Source organism: Amia ocellicauda, chromosome 13 (assembly GCF_036373705.1).
Source record: "Amia ocellicauda isolate fAmiCal2 chromosome 13, fAmiCal2.hap1, whole genome shotgun sequence".
NCBI classification, from domain to species: domain Eukaryota; kingdom Metazoa; phylum Chordata; class Actinopteri; order Amiiformes; family Amiidae; genus Amia; species Amia ocellicauda.
This window is the reverse complement of record NC_089862.1, coordinates 29,187,704-29,209,885: the sequence shown is the minus strand read 5'-3', so window position 1 is coordinate 29,209,885 and position 22,182 is coordinate 29,187,704. Positions and strand designations below refer to the sequence as shown.

Genomic DNA, 22,182 nt, shown 5'->3' with positions numbered 1-22,182 from the left:
CATGAGGACGATGCCATCAGACCACCTCCCCATGGTGGGAGGAGCCAAGGAGCCACTGTAAAGGTGGAGAGGGATTTTGTTCAAGGGAGTTTAAGCAAGAGGGAGTGTGGTGGTGGCGCTATGGGAATGAACTACTGATGCAGGGAAAGAGACTTGTCATGTGATATTTATGATAGTGTGTGTACGTGAGGGTGCATCTCAATGGTCCATTTTCCCATTACTGTGGGAGAGTTAGCTGCAACTTTTATCTACTCTGAGGAGTGTTGTCCTGGTCTAAAATATCTGTAGGATGCAGGTCAGGGGTGTGCCACTTTTAGTTTAGCAAAAGCCAATTAGCTGCACCATGAAAAAAAACACGAGCAACCTGGCAAGACGGCCTAAAAGAGACATTCATACAAATCGTCATGCTGTTCACCCATATGCAAAAGTGTCTTTTTCCATAGAAACTGGATTGTGAGGCCACTACAACCACTGTCACGATAAACAATGGAGGCAAGATTATCACCCCCAAATCAATGCAATGAAGCTATTTATTTTGTGCATTGACTTACTGATTTACTTATTTATCATCAAATAAGCCAAATAAACTCTGAAATGTGGATCTTGGCAAACAGAACTCCAGTGAAGATGAAAGGGATAATTCCTGTGCATTAGCTAGAATGGGAACATGACTGCTTATCGTTTCTGACACGCTAAAATATGCATATGAAATGTAGTCTACGATAAAAATAGCAGTCTTTGATCATACAACTGGAATTTTGTTTAAAAAATGGGAGATGAAAGCAACTTTTGACAATTCAAAACTGAAACATACAGACAAGGAACAAAGTGCTAAAAGAAGTATTAAAAGCATATGCATTAATGAACCAAATCCAGCATAATATGGAATGCAATAAGGATAAAGACAAACCGAGGGTAAATGGTGTTCATGAGTGCGAACACATTTGAAAGTGATCAAATTTAAACTTTGCAATTTACAAGCTAATAAGACCCTTAATACCCTCAATCAGCTTTAACATATACACCATTGTATATTATGACACAGTTAATGTTTAGAGGACTGATGTGAGCAAGCAATCTCAAATCAGAGAGACATCTTGTTTAACTAAAACGATGAAGTCTTTCAGAAAAAAAGAACTACAGTTTGCTGATTGGAAACAGGATGTTTTGTCAACTTGCCAGTGAACACTGAATCCTCCCATGAGCCCCTCTGATCCAGTAACTTGCCATCAGACACTTTTTAGACTCAGACTTCTTTATTTCTACCAGTGTGTGACTGTTTTGTTAACCTTAGCAATTTGAAGGACATGCTGTGATCCCACCTGAACTGAGCACTAATGCCACTATCTAACCTGGCACTGCAGAATACAGGAAACAGTCACTGAACACTGGCCCTCAGAAGAGGGAGTCAACAAGGAAAAACTCTGACAGAATGACTCAGACTTCCTCATTTTAACTGACAAACACACAATTGTAACTCACTACCAATTATGAACATCATTAGATCTGCAACAGCTACAGCACATCAGCCTTAAGCCTAGTTTTTGATACAGGAAGATGGAAAATAATAATGTGGTAGGCAATCAGAATCCAGTGTCCTCGTAGGAATATTTTGTACTTTTTTCATCCAACCCTGAATTACTCCATCAGATAGATTCCCACTTTTTAGACAGAAGGGTGGTCAATACTATGCTTAAATTAATATATCTATTTCATATATATATATATATATTTTGTTTACCTGGAACAGATGAAGTATAATTAAGGAGCACAACACTTTCAAATCATCATATATTAAATATATATAGCAAAGGTCTTTGGTGTTTCCTTCTTTATAATGGTCAGAACTTTCAGAACAACCTTTCAGAAAGAAAACAAACTGCAGAAACTGAAGAATGAATATGAACAAATAAATGTGAAGTGTTTCAGCTGCAAAACATCCACATTTATGTTAGGGACATCTACAGCATAAAATCACTTAAGATGATAAAACAATTTGTGCTCCACTGTAACAGAGGAAACTGAAGCACGTGTTGCAGGAAAGAAGGATTTGTGCTTCTGTAACCAAATTTAGAACAAATCACAGCTTTGCTTCTTCAGGGGAATACCATGGTCGGTGCACAATTCACGACAGACCAGCCTAATCTCGTGTAAATTACTGAACATGCAGGAAATTGTTAAAGGGAAATTGCTTTAAAAAATATACTAAACCATTAATTAGTTACAATCAAAACTGGACACCACCCAAAAGGAAATTTCAAAACGGACAATGGAGACAAACTCAATGTTAAAAACCCTGATATGATTCTGTTATGAAGGATGCTCACTTGGTCCCCAAACAGTGTCTAAATGGAAATGCCAGGTGATGTGAAGACTTTATTTTCTTCTTTCCCTCCCGCAGTGTTTGAATAGGCAGTGTTAGATTATTGTGGCCTGGGACTTGTATAGATTAGTGAATGTGTGATAGGAATACATTCTACAAAAGTCTTAAATAATACAGCCCTCCACACCACCTTGTCATGCCCCGGATTGAATTTATTTATTCTTAAAAAAAAGAAAAAAAAAACATTTTATTCTACACAATTAATTATTTAAACATTTAGCTGGACCATAACCACCCTTCTATCTCTAGGCAAAATGTGAGCATTGACATGTCTAGTTTTCCCCATTCTGCACAATGCTGCTGCCATAGTTCAGTGTGCAGGAATAGCCAATGAAGCGTTACTAGTCAAGGTGAAGTCTGGGGAAGGGTTATGTAATGTCAGCAAAGGGTAAATAAATAAATGTAAATATAGACCAATTAAAAAGATACTGGTAAGTGCTTGTGGAAATGAATCGCCAAGCATTAAAATAACCGAATACCTAATTCTACAGTAGTCAAATGCTGCCGAGGAAAACTAATAAAGCCCACTGCATTAGAACTTTGACATTACCTTCTTTGAGATGCAAAACATGAGCTTCTTTTTATTTTAAAATGTTTCCGTGAACACATTTCATGCACAGGATGCACAGGGGATAGGGTACCACTGTTGATAGCATACAGTTTGGTTGTAACACTTCTGAAAAGGGGGCTGTGTGCCTTGAACTTTAAAAGTAATCCAGTCAGGGCATACCGTGGAGAATGAATCCAACAGAGGAATCAGAAAGTAACTATTTTACGGCTCTCCGATCGTTTGTGTTCTGTGGCTTTGTTCTGTGGAAGCTGCCCAGTCGGAGGCATCCTGAACTCCGAATTGTGCACTGCACTGGTCTCCTGGGCGCCGTGTCTTACTGCTGTCTAACTCATTTAGCTTGGCTACATGAACAGCATAAAAGTCTCTGTCTGGAGATATCAAAACAGACACACTTCTTGCTATTTTTAATTCCCTTCTGAAGTGGCTGCTTCTGCCAGGTGATTTGTCACTTATACTTTAAAACACATCTCCGGCTTAGTCTTCCCTTCATAACTTTTCTTTTCATATTAAATTGTGTTTATTGCCTGCTCTCACAATTTATACTCGTATTATTACTCACTGTAGGAATGTGAGCTAGAAGGCAATGAACAGTCTTTCTTATGAAAAAACCTTTTTATTGTTTGCAATAATAAGAGGAAGAGGAAGACGACGAAGAGGAAAACATTTTGTTCTAATTCCAAATTGCTTTAAAAGGGACAAAAGAAACTAGCTATGGCTTATTTACAATGTAGCAATCAGATAAGTCACTGAAAAATTGCCTACTATTGTATTATTTGGAATCAAAATCCTAATTTTAATGGATGATCAACAGGAATTCAAGGATATATTAATTAACGATGTGCCTCAGCTCCCCTCTTTTCATAAAACCATACCATTTGAGTCATTTCCAAAACATTTAAAGGTTTTTGTTTTTTTTTCTTTTGGAAGCAATGTGAAAAGTTAGACATGAGGAAAGAGACCTTCATTGCATTAATTAGCTGAGCTGACTGACAGTTTCAGCAGCTACGAAAGGCAGTTTTTTAAATGCCAAGTCTAGCTCTGGATGCTGGACGCGGCTTCAGGGAGAGAAAGCACAGAACCTCTTCAGGACATCGCTTTAGCCAGTAACTAGATACCCAATTAGGGTTGCCACCTGGCCCCGTAAATCCTGCACAGTTTGAGACAGGAGAGGTGTTTAAAGTCTTTAAGTTGAGCGATAAAGCTTTCGTAAATTGGAAAGTTGCTCAATTACCTTTGAGGGAGAGTCACAGTAGAATACCATTACGAAACGCCAACTGGCCCCAGTTCCTATACTTTTAAGTAAATACTGTAAACCTGCATCTTAACCAATAACAAATTCTGAAGGACACAAACCCAATTAATGGTCTGGTTTGTCAACTTGTCAAGCAGGACTGCTTGTTCTGTTTAGACCAAAACAGATGAACGATTACCAACTTTTGGATTAAAGAGTACCTACCTCATACTACTGCAAACCATTAACAATAATATATGGATACCAAGCCCTCACTGACAGTACTGTTGAATCTCAAATAACAGTATTAAATGCTTGAGCACTTATTCAAAATTAACTTTCAGCAACCTTTTAAAGGGTGGTAGATTCTCGGTGAATCAATGAACATTTTAAAACCTATAAATGTGAAACCGAGTTCAAGACATCAGTGGGTTCTTACATAATTCAACAAAAATAACCAAATGTATTGCTTTACTTCAGTAATAAATAAATACATCATATTTTAATGGACAGGAATCCTCAAATGGTGACTGAGGGGGACTTATGAAAGCACGTACTAAGAGCCAGACTTTGTATGCTGTCTCGGGGGCAGGCAGGAATCAAGTGTCTGGCCCGGTCGTGCAGTGGTCGTGCAGTGGTACTTGACTGGCACGCTCATTAAGATGACCATGTGAAAAAAGCCTGATCTGGCTGGCTGTAAACAGAATCTGCAGACATACGCACTCGTATCAGTGAGGTTAGCCTTTGTCAAATGAACTTCTCATCACTTTGTGTGTATCCACATATTGCCTCATGTCTCTGAGGGAGTCTGAAGGATCTCACTGATGTAATGAGGAGAGGCACTTCCCATGTAGTGGCTGGGCATAAGGGACCCAGCCCGAAGGCTCTTCAGAGTCAATAATTTAGAACACCGCCTCCTCCTCTGTCTCCACAGTCAATATATTAATTTTGGTTTTTGTTTTGTATTGAAATTGTCAATAGCATGAATCAGGCAGGGGTGAGAGCATCTCCTGGAATCATTCGACAATGTAACTCCATCACGCAGATGCATAATATTAAGATCACATTAGCAACACCCCATGATCTGACAATGCCCTAAAAACTGCGACTTTTTTTCTTTTTCTTGCTCTCTCTTAAGATGAAAGCCTTTTTCTGTCCTCGCTTTAAATTTCATACACCGCCACCGCCACAAGCCAAGATGGAACGGCGGCTCCTTCTGAGAAAATGAAAATAAATCAACTGAACCAGTCCGCTGAAATAAACAAATGCTGATAAGTGCAAGAGATCAGAAAAAAAAAAAAAAAGCCAGATTCCCTTGGCGTGCAGATATGTTTCCCCGCTGTGCTTCTGTAAAAAAACATGAAAATCCCTTAACCCTTTTAACAAAAGCAAACAATGTACTAGCCATTACATTTCATTCACAACATCTGAGGATGCCAAAAGGAAAAGGAGGTTTAATGAACACAATCAATTCCTAACATGTGCTGCAACATTTATCATGTTTTTTTGCTGCTGTTTTTTCTTTTCCCCTTTTCTTTCGGCAGTATAACAGCATACTTCCTTTCAATTTATTTCGAATCCAAATTAAAGCAGAACAGCGGAAATTAACTAGAACTGGAATTTTACTCGTAATTATATCTACATAATTGCCTTGGGATAGCAACCTCTAATCTGCAGAACCTATTTAGCATATAAATACATACACACACATAATAAACGTGTGTCGGTCTCAGCATGGAAACAGAGTGTTCTGCATGACAATCGACGGAACACACTTTCGTCATGCCTGGAGAAAACCCCTCCTATGTCAGATTTCACACAGAAGGATGTTCGTTGAGAGATATAAGCACATTTATGAATCGGGAAAAGTCGTCTTCGAATTTCAAATCATTTTATGGCATGAAAAAGAACAGACATTTTGCAAAATATGGAACAGTAGAAACATTGCCAGGTTACAAGAATGAGTGAGTGCTCTTGAAAGAGTATTCCAAGCGCGTGTGTTCGCGCCCCAGCTCTCACCTGCCGTTGTCTCTCCCCACGCCCCACACCCGGATGCTGACGATGGGCTGGGAGTGGAGGATGCTGCGGTCCATAGGGTCCACCAGGTTCAGCATATTGTTTTCCAAGATCAGATACATGTCCTTGCCCTTCAAAGAACGCAAACAAAATGATTAATTAGGAAAGCCCTGCATCATCAGCCCACATCATAAGGTCATCCAGGTCAAGTTTAGGGTGAAAATAGGCCGCTAGAATGCTTAACACTCTCCACACTTTGATAAAGAGCTTGAACTGAGTGGCCAATCACTAATTCAAAACGTGTCACTTGACGGCAGGTTTCTTTTTCCACCTGCCTGTTGAACTTGCCAAAAACAAGGTCACCACCAAGTCATAGCTTTGGAATTTGCCACTGTCATGTGTATGTCAATGTTTTCACGGATTCTGGGCTTTCATTTCTGATCATTTACATTTCCTATCTGGTTTTGTTATTTTCCCAAGAAGAAAAAATGAAATGAAGTTTGTTTGCATTCCTCCTTCATGCATCCTGCCATGTTGTATTAGACACAGCCTTTCAGTTTCTATAAATGCTGGCTGGCACTGGCTGCATTGACATCTCCCATGTGATGCTGTTTCAGGCCATCTGGGTGATGACACTCCAACTCTCCTGTGCTCCCCCCCCGCATCAATGTAAACCTGCATTATCATATAGGTTAAGTACTACAGTTTTACCAAGTAAAAGGTAACATTCAAGGTGTTGTCAAGATAACCTGCTGCCAAATTACAATTGCACCACTGACGTCAGAACGGCTTAAATCAACATATCAAGATAAATTGGGTCAAGGCCCCCACTGTCATTTTTGCAGAGATGAGCGTCTACCCTGAGGACAAATTTATAGCAAGAAGATTGCAGCGGGCATCTAGAAGACTGTATTTAGGAGCACAAGCCGTCACATCTAAGATTGAGTAAAGGGCAAAATGACTACAAGATAATGATACCAGACCTGGCTCAGATTTTCCCATCCTCAACCTAAACGCTGCTTATCTGAGGAGCCCTAACCATGAAATGTGTCAGCCACATCAAATGGTTAGGAAAGCAGCAATCTATTCTTCCGTTTACTTCAATAGTATTACGGCTTCAGTGAACACACTAACAGTTTCGAACAAGTCAAAGACTGGGCTTGATTGGTACTCAAGGCTTGCCCTTTCCTCTGAATGTGTTCTGAAAAGAAAATACCTTCAACTTCACTCATTCAAACAATTATAAAATGACACAGTCAACAGAAACATAATTATTCACATATATTAATATTTTATGCACATGGAAATAGGAATGATCAAATTACACTCTGTCGTCATGAAATGTAGTTCCAAGGGATTACAAACTGTAGGCATACATAAGAGTTGACCAATAACATCCATCCCAAAAAACAAAGACAAAACAAAGATCCTAAAACAAACTACCAACGAACCATGGATGCATACACAGTACTACAGCAACAACAATAAAACCAACAATAACAATGTAACAATATGACAATATGACTAGCAGAGGCAGTGGAGGGAATTCATTTCGGTAAGCTCCAGTGCATACCTGCACATCCTGTGATTTACTACACTGCTGCTCTGTGCAAATGCCACTTCCCAAGATTTGTTCTAAAAAAGCCTGCATACTCCCCGACCAAGCCACTCAGTCAATCTGATCACGCATTAAAAAACATGCAGCCAGTACGGGTCTGTGCTTTCCTTAATCCTTCCTGGAGAGGAAACTGAGGGAGGAAAATCATCTTGTACCAGTAATGACAGAGACCCCACTGGGAATCATTGACAGAACAGCCCAGTCTGAAAAAGGTTATTGAACCTCATAGGCTGGTTGTTTTTTTTTTTTGCCACCCTCTTCTGCCTTTCGTATTCCCTTTTGTCTCGCTAAACTTTCTGTCTCTGACACTGTTCCTCTCACTGCCTGCGGTAACTCGAAGTAGAAGTAATATCTTCCGAAAGTGAAAGTGATTGGACTACAGGATATAACAGTATTAACATCTTCAACAAAGTCAGACAGAGGTGCTTTAAAAACAAAAAGGCATAATATATTTTCAGATTCTTAAAATAGTTGTGGCTTGTCAGAGGCATATAGCTGAACTGGGAATCCAGAAGATTAAAATGAAGAAAATAGCAACTAGGTTATTATTATTATTATTATTATTATTATTATTATTTTGTATTTTTTTTTTTTATCTTGACAATACATATCAGGGATAGCAGGGGTTTTGGTCTGTAAAGAGTGGAATCATTATTCAAATGGATTATTCACGCTGGGGTGCTTGAGAGATAACCTGCACAGAGGGGAAGCAGGTAACCGATTCCACAATCACCTGAGCGTTGTTGATGAGTGTTTGGCTTGAGTGTGTAATTAACAGCCCACCCACTAGGGGGCAGGGTTCAGAATGGATAATGAGAGTAAAGGTCCAGCACCGAGGACTACACGATTCCTCCAGTGTCGACTGGGAGCGAATACCGCTGTCAGACAGTCAGAGATACTGCTGTAATTACAACTGTAACTCGCTGCACCGCTGCGTCCTGTATTGCATCGTTTATCAAAGTTTGGGCAGCAATGCTTTTACCTCCTGGACAAATGCTTTGTATTATTCCGCGAGTGCAGCAAACGGAGCAATATTTAATTGGGTTATTATCCCCACTCGTTGTACACACTGACTAGTTGCATTAATGAGGGCCTGTGCTAATGGGAGGGCATGTGAACACCTAACTGAAGTAATCTGGGGGAGTGAATTATCGAAGCCAGTCTAATTTGATACCGTGCTTTAATAATAGAAAGAGGCTGCTCGTCTGAATGATGGGAGTTCTGGGGATGCAATATGAAAAAGGCTGCCATTTTTTTTTTTTTTTTTAAATAGGTCACCTGTTTTGCCAAAAGGAAGACACGCCGGGGCCTCAAATGTATTCTAAAGGGCCCTGCCAAATATTCTACATTACATTACTGATTTTCATCCAATTGGGCGAGCAATGCTGGAACCTCTCCCTGGTAACCAACAGACCAAGAGCTAAAAAAAAAAACTAAAAAAAAACATACATTTCCTTTTTGTCCATTTTGTTTTCTTTGTTCTTGGCATTTTCCTCTCCTTCATACTTAACAACGCTAAGTTTCACAAGATGCAATGTTTGCTGTCTGAACAGGAAAATTAGGCCAATTAGACTAACAGCCTCATTCATCAAGGTGTTTCTCTAATGCACCAGTCTCATTCTGAGCATCTATCCAAATGCCCATGAACATCAGAACACTAGTAACAAGAAGCAGCGCTCTAGTAAAAGAAGACATAAAATGTACTGCAAATTGGTGGATTTTAATGGGTGTTTATTCTTGCTTTCTATTCTTCCAAAAAATGCCTCATGACCCTTATAAAAGACTATACACAGGATGAAAGGTAGCTGTAGAACACCTGGGAAGTTATTGCATTGAAGCTCAACACAAACAACTATGCAACTTAAAAAAGGATAAAGACATCAAAAAAAAAATCTTATTTAGACTAGCATTCAACTATCTTCTGATCCTCCTCCTTCCTTCAGTCTGCTGAATTTGATGACTTTGACGGTCAACAGTACAGAGGTAGGTTAATTCACTCAGGCATTAAGCTTTTCACCTCCGGAGACCTGCAGGTGTATTAGGTCAGGAACAGAATTACTTCAATTTGAGCTCCACGGAAAATAAGTTAGCAATACGAAACCAGAACACACTGTGTGAGAAAATGTGTTAACCCTGCAGGGAGGTTTGGGTAAGAAGGGAAGAATTAATAGACAAGGAGACTGGCCTAATATTGCATCACTAACACAACTTATCTGCAGTAAATAGGAGTCCCGAGGAAAAAAAACACAATCTTTAATCCATGATAAAAATGTGTATAATCAATATTTCTAGTCAATATTCAGCATGATTCCATTGATTGAACGAATTGGATTTTGTTTCGAACGTGTTACCCAGCAGCAGTGTTTTTTATATGTCAATATTAATATTAAAGTCATATTGTGTTTTATATTAGTGTCAATATAGTCAGGGGTTTCCTTTTGATTGAGATGGTTTGTGAATCCGAGTTAGAATAAAATCGTACAGGTTTTGGATATGTAAACATAAGACATCATCACTCCGTGTCAACTAAAGAAAGAATATCGCCACGGTGTTGGGTCAGAATTGAACATAAGATATTGTTAATAAATACACAGTTAAGAAACAGATGGACCCCTTAAAAATGAATTAGGCAGCAGGATTTGTTTATATTGATCTAGTTATTTCAAGCAACCAAAACAGAATAAAGAGGACAGGGGTAAGAGGACCATGGGGGAATTGTGACCACAGCATGATAACCTTGAAGTTTTGTTTAAGAAGAGAGAGAAGAAAAAAACTACAGGTAGACTTCAAAGTAAAGCTTTACAATTTCACAGAACTACACTACGAAGGAATGAGGCAAAGCTGAAATCCAGCAGATTGGGGTCAAGTAAATATGGAACTAGGAGAAATCGGATGGTTAAATTTAAATATTATGTTGCTAGAGGCATGGAGCAAATTTATCCACATGGCTGACAAATCAAAGTCTAGGGAACACTGGCCTAAATAATTTGACTATTTAACTATTACTTAAGAATGACATTTTATGCTCACTATTCTCTCTCATTTATTTACGGACATCCGTGTGCAGAATTTCTGTGACCATACTCATATCAATGATTTAATTAATCAAATCAAATAGCAAAAGAGGGTTGAGAGCCAAAATCTTGCAACAGAGTGGATGGGAAGGTCAGATGCTGAATTATCGATTTCAATGTAGTTACCGACAATGCAAAACGCTAAATGCAGAAATCAGGAATGTACATTATAAATATGAAATGAGTGACAGTGAATTTCAAGAAATAAATACAATAAATATGGGAGATCAGCTGGGTCTGGAAGAAACTACACAACCGTGCAAGTGAAGCAGACTGTACAGGCTCCTTCAGCAAATGGTGCGGGATGACATTGCAGAACCAGATAAGAGATTAAAAAGAGGGGCAAAGCACTAAATATATCCCAAGTGTCATTACATTCTCAGTAGATATGGTTATATGCTTTGTAGATTTGTCATGGAATGACACGGTGACAGGAGATAACAAGGAGATACACTGAATGACCAGCAGGCCTCACAGTTTCTGGCTCTGGAGTTATCCACAGTATTCATGGCAAACAACTTCTCTAAAAGAGATATAAAATCGGCTGAAGACCTTCCAGGAACCTCATTATTCACAAAAGTCGGAGTGTCGAATTACATTTCTGGAGGGTAGTATGATCTTCCGTCTCTCTTTCACCCCAACTGTCAGTTCCTCAGTTGGGCCAATTATATAAATTACTGGACACAGGACATGTCTCCAGGCCTCAACAAGGCACACTACTTTGAATCATGTGTTAATTCTAAATCATGAGGAAAAAGACATTTATAAATGTCTCACATATCCCACTGGGTAAATAATTGAAGCAATTAAGTCATTAAGAAACTAAGGAGACATTTAGATCCTAAGGTGCTGGAACAAATGGATTTTGATCTCCCCTGCTATAGGAAGTGAAATACATATTATAAAAAAGCTGTTCTACTTCTCTACACTATGTGGTAATTGTTTGGTTATGAAGCAGAAAACCAGAGGGGAAGGAGCAGGTTAGACAACAGTAAAACAGATTGCAGGATTAAAAGAAAATCGGCGGACAGTGGCAGCCCTCACCTCTCCCCAGATCCCCACAGTGTCTCGGATGTCGTTCTTGCAGTAGGACAGCTGTCGGATGCAGTTATTCACGGCCACACTGCTCTTCCCAGGTGCAAGGTCCTCCTCAGCCATCTCTACCCAGCCCAGGGAGCGCACAGCGAAGCACTGGGAACACAGGAAGGGCACACAAGTTCTCTTAGTACAGTAATTCAATGACATGTTTCTTTAATAAGACCTTTCTAGCTTTACCATCCTGTCCCCGAATCGCACTGAGTTGGAGGCTAACGCTTTCCACCAAATCTTATACTTTCAGTCATGGCATATCAGAATGACCCTGCTCATCGTCAGAGAGGCATCAAATCCTTTGTTGGTTTTGTCATGAGTGGGTTACACACAGGTCACCACCAATATCTTTTCGGCAGTGTGGTAATTATAAAAGGGTTACCTTTGGATTTATTTAAATATAAGCAATCCATTTCCAAGCACAATCAAATTAAGCAAACACGATTCCAGTGTGAGGGATGATTCAACAATTTTCGCAGACACACTATCAGACAGATAGTGTGGATCCTCTTTGTTTTGTTACAGTACAACCAGGCTGCCAATAAATATCTTGACGATGGCGGCAGGACAATAAACATTCGTGCAGGCTGGAAAGGCATGTCAGTTAGGAGTATCAGTTTTGCAATGATCTGGACCTTGAGCTTGTGCTCTGTTTCAGCTGGTACAACACCTTCAGGAAAGCGTTCACAGAGCTGTGAGGGTGAAATCGCCCTTCCTGCTGTTGATCTCCTCGTTAAGACGACTACAGTCACAAATAAACTGTTTATGTTTTTATTTTTTTATGGAAACCGTCTCGGAAAATGGTGCCATGCAAGTGGATAGAGCAAAATGTAAGAGTTCTAGTAGCTTTCATATGAACCAGTTTTGGGTTCTGGGCACTGCAGTTCTAACAAATGAAAAGTTTATTTTTTCTTACGAGAGCATTTCTCCATGGAATATAACCACTACAGTCTGACATTTCAATAATTAAGCATTTATTATAAAACCATACTTTTCAGCCTGTGAAGATGCCTTAGCCGTGTGTGTCATCTGATAGAAGTGAACACAGCTCAACTGTAGTTTTGGTCAGCAGAGATCTACGGCTCTTTTCCAACTTCAAAAATCTAGATTAGCGAAATTTGGAATCTGTCCTCTCCACTGTGCATCCCCAATACATACATGAGGTCGTGCATGCAGAGCAGAAAGCTTGCTGGTTCGTTGCACAAGGTTCTCTACAACACTGCACACTCCCCCACGAGGAGACTGCTGTGGGGATTCATATCAGGCAGAAAATATAAGTTCCGGACACTAACTTAATGACCGCTTACAGGAGACTTGTCCTGAATGACCCTCCGCCTGACTCACTCTAATCTACTCACACAGTCCAATGCAAATCAACAGCTGATTGGTATGTTGGAAAGATGTTACAATTCCAAAGGAGATAAGTCCTCTGCGACTCCAGTTTCTTTTTTATACATTGAAGGGTTTTTCCTAGGAGTATTACACAGGCACTTAAAATACATTCACTCCCAGCAGGAAGCTATCAAAAGCAGATGTAAAGACATGTTCAAACAAAATCTCCTTTTCCTATATAATCAGACCAGCAACATCTTTGTCTTGTTATTACAGGAGCTGCAAAATTTTCAGGCACAGTACACACGAAATGACAGTTCTTTGCCAGAGTAGAGGGAACGAACAGGCTGTTCCAAGAAAAGATTACCTCCCTCAATATAATACATTTATAAACCCAGGATGATTTGTAATGTAGCACAAACTAAAAATTAATGATCTCTGCCATATTAAGCTTCCCTTTAGTGGTTACTCCTTTAAGAGCCTCAACAGACGCCAACTTCGCACATTGCTTTCAGGTTGAATAGCTGATTACCTACACTAAGGGTATATATTATAAATTCACTGCATGCACACACACATATAACTAGCTTGTGTATAAGACAAAATTGTTCAAGTAATACTAGTGATGATTCAAGTAAACTGAAAATAAGTTTAAAAAAGTGTGCATGAAATTGTACACTCTACTGGTCCTGTCACTGTTTCTTCACGGTTAACGCCTACTTAACCAGTCGATTATCTGATGGATTCAGTTATGGACGACAAGCCGAAGAATTTGATTTAGTTTCCCAAGAAAGAAACAAATACAAATTAAAGCACAGAAATCCAAGGCTGCCATTTCCTGACCTCATTTTCTTACATCGCATCATGCGCCAAGAGAGTTACATCAGCACACAGAACTTCACCTGCACCTTCGTTACAAATGACGTATCTCATGAAAAATCAACAAAGACCACCCTTCTTCACTGAGAGCCACAGTAACAGGCTGGAATCAAACGTGAGCAGCAGGCAAAACGCTGACGAATAACAGGTCATTCTTTTGCTGAAAGGGTATCGGAAGAAAATCACCCGAAACCAATTTAATTTTTCTTTCTTCTCCTTCCAGAGGAAAAAGCCGTTCTGATTAAATCTAAAGAAAGTGAAAGTGCCCCGGCATATTTTAACACAGAGAGCGTTATCAGGCACCGAGCACAGCCGAGCCCCGGAGTGCAGGCAGTGCTGGCTAAGTCTGCCCCCAAGTGGAGCGTTACCCAAGCAGCACACTGCAGCTCCGGCCCTACTTCTGCAGAAGCCTGGACCCACCATTAAAGACACCGGCCACCTTCTGTTTCAGCATATCAATTTGGTGACTGCAGCTCGGGTCTGCAACAGAAGGGACCAGGAGGCTGGCATTCACTGAATTGAAAGGACAGGAAAGGAGGTCTTGAGAGTTAAACATAGTTAAATGTATTTCTGATACAAACGAAAGCACAATAATTTGGACAGAGGTGTTTGTTTGTTTGTTTGTTTGTTTGTTTGTTTTTCCTCCCAGAGCAGTCTAACAATAAACGATAATGCATAATACATGGACTGAGACCTGTTAAAAGAGAGAGAAGATCGGCGGAGAGATTTCAATGTGGGTCAAAGCAAACCAACGGGCCAGTTTGCCAGGAATATTCAGTCCAGGTTATATAATACATTATAAAGACGAAAAAAAAAGGAAAACAAAACATTATAGGGCTCCCTTTTATCCAAATAACACATACAAAACAATATTATGGTTAGAAATCTAGCATTAACAACGTGTGGATACAGAAGGGTCATTGAACTGTGTGGCTCACCCACTCCGAGTGAGAGCTAGGCCTAAAGCGGGTGTTTACCTCATCACAGTGAGGTTCCCAATTACAGAGGACACTGGCGAGAGGGAGGATTGGTAACTGTGCTGAGGGTGGCTTTATTTGGCCTCAGGACTCCATTTCAATGTATTGTATTGCCTAAGAGTGCTCACTCTATACTAATGACATGTTGGAAGAAATTGCTTGGAAATTTCATAGAGGGCCCCTGGCAGTGAGCGTCTGTGTAAGTGGCCAGCATGGCACTGCGTCGTAATCGGCATCTCCTGCAGAGAATACCTAATGTGTTCCTACCCCAAGGATGAGCTGCGTCCCACAGAGACCCCTCCAACAGCTTCTCAATAACACCCCCACTGCACCAATAAGCAGGCAATAAAGTGCAACCATCCCCACATGAAACTCAGGAGCTGGCATGTGTCAGAAACCTGATGATTTCAGTATCCCAAAGGGGGCCAGGGTGGTATCCTGCCAAGTACATTTTAAATTACACTATATTGGATTTGGGCATGATAGTCTACAGGCACCCAGTCTGGGTCACATTAAGTCAGTCACATTAAATTGTTTCAGTTTAACAGCTAGTTCAATACAGAGATTTGTTGGGGGGGAGCATATCTTAGGCTTGCATCTAAATGAAGGAAGACACTGCTAAAATTTCACAGACGTATCCGTTGCTCTTCTGTTGTATAAATAGCTTGGACAGAAACACCTGGTTATCCACGTGTGGTTGTTCTGGGGGGACATAACACTGGCAAGCCAGAGACAGGGTTAATAGTTTGTGAAGGTAGCCTTGGGGGGCAACAACACACGTATACAATGCATGGCACCCAATCCTGGCACACACTTTGTGTTTGGTAACTTCACTGGAATGCTTCTGAGGGCTTGGTCAAGGACAGGCAACGTGTGATCGGCTAGACAACGGCTGCACTGTATCAGCCTGACTATCTCTGTGCGTTTCTGTCACATATAGTGTGAGCTGGGGCCCTGTCTTTCTTTACGAAAATGTAATCTTGCCTGTCTCTGTTCTGTCCAAACAGGGAAAGTGTCACAAAAAGCTCTGGTGTAATAAATAATGGGGATATGAATGCTTAACCTAATTTAGCAACCCTGAAAAATGTATACCTGTCTGTGTCTGTAATGTACAGGGGGAAGGATTACATTTTTAACCACAGATTGATAAGTCCACTAAATCAATGTATATATTTTGTATTTCTTGAACTGACTACGTACAGGCAAGGGAATACGAATGTGGAAAAACAAACTGTGTGAAGGCATCCAAAAAGCCAAGTAATTCTGACAGCACATTAAATATGCATAAAGTGCATAAACTACTGCACCTACTTTTAATCCATGTTCACAACAGCTGAAGCAGACAAGCTTTCAGCAATACTTCCACTTTCTTTTTCTTTGACGTAAAGGTGTATGGATTGCTAGGAGTTGGTTGGCTGCATGGTGTGTGTGCGGGGGTGGGGGGTGGGAGCTCGGAGCTCACTTGGCCTCAAAGGAGATGGAAAGGTTTGAGAGTGAACTACTTTTCACGGCTCCAAAATTACAGCAGCTTCACAAACATCCCCAAACACACAAGACGTAAAAAAAAGTATTTCTGAAACCCTATATAAGCGCAGCTTATGTCTAAGCAGTGTAGCAGAATAAATACAAAAATACAAAAACAAATCACTTCACTTAAAAATAAATAAATAAATAAAATCCCTCATATTGGCTTAACCATTATTTTAAAGCAGCGGTTCTCAATCCTGGTCCTGAAGGAACATTGACCCTGCTGGTTTTTGTTGCAACTGAACTCTCAATTACTTAAGGAACCAACTTTTGCGCAACCAGTAACACAATTTAAAGATTCAGATGTAATCAAATTAAGGGTTCGATTAGCAGGTCCTCTCTGGCACGTCACTTAACTACATAAATTTCCTGAGAAAGAAAGACCTTTATTCCTGTCTCTAAGACACAAAGCACAACTGTCTGACAGAAAGCGAACTTGTGTTTTGTTGATTGATGTCAGTGTAGATATTTCACATTCACATGCTTACGTGTTGCCTTCAGTGCATTGTGTGCAAATCTTGGATAAGTAAAGTTTACACAACAGTAACTAGTTACACGGAGGGTAATAGGCACTTAATGTTGAATGTCTGTTGTACCAAAGTGCTGGGCTCAGGCCAAACTTAAGTGAGTGAGAAATGTAATTAAAGTTCCACTATTCATGAGATGGGGCTTTTATCTTAAAACATATCTGCTAAGCTGAAAGTAGCCTCACGAAAGAGGTTTTAACTTTTAATGTACCTAAGATGAACGCAGATGATCACCCTAAGGCACAAAAATTTTCTGAAATTTGAAAGCAAACATTTTAAATGTACATTACAGATGTAGCTGGAACATAGGTGTATTGTAGTATTTACTGCTAAGTTGTTATTTGTTCATGCATTTATTCAATTTATTTGTTTAGTTTGTTATTCAGTATCATTCATGTGCCGCAACTGTAACTAAGCTCTACATTTCACATTTTGGTCTTCCTTTTTGTCAAAACACGCACAGACAGCACATTGCTTATTTAATGCTCCCAATGTTGACATGGCAAATCGTGAATAAAAGCATGCAGGATTCTGGGAAATTAACATGCATGTGACGGGAGAATACAATGAAACCGAAAACGATCTGATTGAGACTAACACCCTCTCGTGCTGTATTTTACCAGTGTTTTTTTGTTAATAGTTTTGTTTTTGAGCAACACATCTAAACAAATCTGACAGGAAACAGAACAAAAGAAAGTGCGACAACAATTATTAATAATACATTGTTTTAACCATCAGTTGCTTCAGTTATTTGACTTTCATTTTCTGTTACACAAAATTGTATGTATTCATAACAATTACTTTGTTAATGTTTAAACTGTAAACTATTAATAAACTATTAACAAGCCTGATGAAAATATTAATCAAAATGTGGGATACCAAACGTTGTGGTGGGCCACCATAGTTTACCTTTTTGCAGCCCATTGGACTACTACTCAGATTCGAGATTTGTCCACCCCCGTATATAGATTATATATAAATCAGTACAAAGCTCCATGATCCCTATAAAATAAATACATGATAATGACCCAGTTTTTAACTTCACTCTTCTGCTCTACATGTTAAAATCCTCTTAACATTGTATAATCTCAGATAATCATATCTGAGAACTAGTCCCGACTGAAAAGAATATTGAGAAGACGGTCTGTCAGTGATACTGTCAAAGCAGCACAATGACCTGGGGTAATTCACTGGAAGACAAATCTAAATCTGAAAGATGAGATAAATGAAAACAAATGACTCCCCAACCACGAAAACTCCTGGTGTTTTGCTCCTCTAGTATTGTTCATACAAATTACAGTATCTGCTAAGAAAGGGCAAATTCAAGATAGGAACGTTTTTAATTTTGCAACTTGTATTTTACAGACTGAAACTTTACAGACCATGTATCACTGGTGTCAAATAAAAGCACAGCAAATGGCTTCTGTTATGAATATACAATAATGTTTGGCACTTCCAGCCAATGATAACACACTTGCATATATCAGCAAGCCTTTAATCTATAAAATATTGTACCTAATCTGCTTAGACACAAGACTCAAACATTCACAGGTTTTCCTTTTTTAATGTTTTTAATACATATATATTTATACTTTTATTTGATGATGATGATGATTATAATTATTATAATACATTTCTTTTCAGATGCCCTTATCCAGGGCGACTTCAAAAACATTATATTTATCATTGTGAATTAAAAGTAATTCCAAATACAAAGAGTTCCCAACATTAGAAAATGTGTGTGATTATGTCACTTGGGAAAATAGGCCACTTTCTGCACATATGGCATAAAGAACAATTACGTTTTATTTAGTTTTTAATTGTCTTGATTCTACAAACACTCGGCTTGCGGATGAAACGCGGCTGCTGTCTGCCAACTGCATACATTTTTTATTGGTTCATAAAACATGACACGCTTTGGAAGAGGAATTTAGGTTTCAAATAAAAACCTTGGTAAGCACTTTCCACTACCCTTGTGAATTAAAGATGACAGCGATCGAATAAATAATTAGAACACAAATTACATCTCTGCAGGACTGAATCTAATGTGGTTTGATCTTGTTTTAGAACTTAAAAAGTTGGATGCAGAGTTAATGACTCTACTTGGAGGAAAAGAAGAAAAAATTATGAGCATCATTCACTGGGATATTTAACTCTGTACCACTGTGAAGAATAACATCGAACCAAGCTTCACGAGGAAAACTGACGATGTGGGCGATTCTGCAAATAAATATCGCCTGTAAATCACTTGGTATCTCAGACCAACAGGTATCTGATACCACACGTTTTAAAAATGAAAACAAAATGCTAAATGAAAACAAAGCCACCATTATTTTAGCCCCCTTTTTAAGATGTCCATTGCTGTTCCCTGTGTGACCTTTCTGCCAACACTGCACATTTCTCCAGAAACATAATACCTTGCACGTCTGTTTCATTTTGGTCTAATATCAGTTTAAGATTAAATTCATTCCATAGCTATTATTCATTTTTTAAATACTGCTTCATTTAAAGATGGTAAACCACATACTCACAGCTACTTTGTTCATCCACTGCACTTCCAGTACAAAGGGTTTTGGACTGATTCTCTCATTACAGATGAGAAATCCTCATTTTGGTAAGACAACTGACAACGTATGATTATATCAATGTTCGATTCACACTACATTAATACCAAACCACAATAGACGTATTGAGGAAGGCCCCAGGATGAAGCTAAAGATGATCGGGTTCCTGTATTCTCCCTTTGCAGAGTATGTGGCAAAACTAAGCGCTTTGGTGAAAGCTCAAACAGAAAGGGAACCTAGGAGACACAATTTCGACATAAAAAAGCCAGTCTTGTATAATTACAAATTCTCGTAGCACTTGCTCAGGAGGACTCCGAGATGCTGCTTCTCTATCTCTCTGTAATGGGCACTGCATTATTAATCTGCAGTCAGATCACAGTGGCACATGGCAGTCTGCCAAATCTGCCCCTGCACAACACCGTCTGCCCGCAGTGTTGAGCATAGCGCCACCCTCGGACCTCACCAGGCGAGTAAGGGCACGACCCCGAGTGTGGCACTGATACCACATCCTTCCTCAGAGGACACTTTGAATTCTTGAATTCCCAGGAGGCTCTTTATATAACCTCCACCAAACAAAAAGCACATTTAATGTTAATTACAACAGACAGTGCTTTTGATCCAAATGTTTACCATTGGAGTCAAACTCTCCACTGAAGAACATATTCACAGGAGGTGTGGTGGTACTATGCTTGTACAGATACAACAAAACAAATCCATGCAAATCAACATCTAACATGCTGACCACGATATATTATTAAATAATGACACATTTTGTAAAGGATTGGAAACGTTACCTAGTAAATAATCAGTTTAACTTGAGCAGTAATTTATTGTCCAAAAATACAATGGAGCAATGCGATTTTTCAGACTGTGAAACAAACTAATGCTTCAGTAAAACTCAAGAATTGTACTAATTTCTTTTTTAAATTACTCTTCTGATGAATGATGCTTTTAAAGAACTTGAGTTGTAACGATGTGGTCATTAACATTTGTGTTAACACAGACAGCTGTGTGCATACAGACAACTTACTAATTGTAAAAAGGCAAGTTTGTAATGACAATATTGAATGCTTCATTTCAGCATAGATACTCAGAAGCTTTATCCAAAAGTCAATCACATTTAATAATCATTAGCTAAAAGCATTCTCATGACAAGAGCAATTACAGACAGATATTCATCAGGGGAAAAAAACACAAAGGGATCAGATTGCATGACCAGAAAAAAGTACAGTTATATGTATTTATATGGCAGATCATTAAATCATTTAAATAAATTTCAATAATAAAGATAAAAAAAGTGCTTATTATGAAAAATACCACATGGTACTTTGTATTATGGCACTATAAAAATAAGGTTTAGAAAAAGAAAACAGCGCTCCATTTTTTCCTGTTGTGAAGAATCGGTTGGAGTGTCTGACACCAGACGTGTCTGGAAGGTTGCTGAGAGCCGTGACAATTAATTTATCTGCAGTCCACAGCAACTATGCACGTTGCAAATGCAATTATGTTCTCCTATCAGGAATACCTGCTGCGAGTTTTATTACTTGTAATAGAAATATGTTTTAAAAAAAGTTTGTTTTGGCAGATGTCGTTCCATTTAGGTTTTTGATTAACAAAATCTCAGCTTGTACATTTTTGATTATGCAAGGTTCAAAGATTATGAGGTTCCTAGCAATTCACATACTTTTGTGCTTAAAGGGTTATAGTGTAAAGGCCATTTTGTTTTATTTTGTAAGAGGATGATGAAAGACAGAAAGCAGAATTAGAAAAGTTTGAAAAAGAAGTAGTTTGAGGTTTTTTATTATTATTATTATTATTATTATTATTGTATATAGAAAGCATAGGCCTAGCCCTTTAAAAATCTTTGTTTGCTTCCTTAAAAACTAACACAAACAAAAAAAATATGAAACAATATTGTCTGCTCAGACTGTGTAGGTACCTCAAGCAAACTACATGGTTATTCAATTAAATAGCATTTGATGACCACATGCTACTCACTAAAAACAGTAACTAGAATCATTAGCTTTAAATTGCTTAAATGAATACCAATTGTTCCACTTTCCACTAAAGTTTCCTTTACTTTGGGCTGTACTTGGTGTTACCTAGGAAATCATGTTTGTAATTTTGTAATATCTGAATGTCTAAGCCAGATGCTCTCCTTCAGGAATTACAAGCCTCTACCAGTTGAATAGCAATCATACATATGTCATTATCAAGGTCAATTCACAAAAAAAGTGAAAAAACAACAAAAAAATCTTTAGACTTTTTATACTATCATACTATTTTGTATGTATTGTTTCTTCCACTCTATGGGAGATCTGAGATTGAAAAATTATGCATGTGAAGGAAACTGTGGCCTGCATAGACTCAAAATTGCCTGCATTGAAGAAAGAG

At 38.9% G+C, this 22,182-nt stretch overlaps 1 protein-coding gene across 9 annotated transcripts in view; it reads right to left on the bottom strand.

Moving 5' to 3' along the window:
- Positions 1-22,182, bottom strand: part of LOC136766734 (amyloid beta precursor protein binding family B member 2) — a 129,336-nt gene that overhangs the window by 36,027 nt on the left and 71,127 nt on the right. For all 9 annotated transcript variants that reach the window (XM_066720492.1, XM_066720497.1, XM_066720494.1 and 6 more), the window contains 2 exons: positions 11,938-12,084; positions 6,205-6,332 (listed from right to left, as the gene is read on the bottom strand). In XM_066720492.1, coding sequence (XP_066576589.1) covers positions 6,205-6,332; positions 11,938-12,084 — 275 coding nt within the window. The remainder of the gene's footprint in view (positions 1-6,204; positions 6,333-11,937; positions 12,085-22,182) is intronic.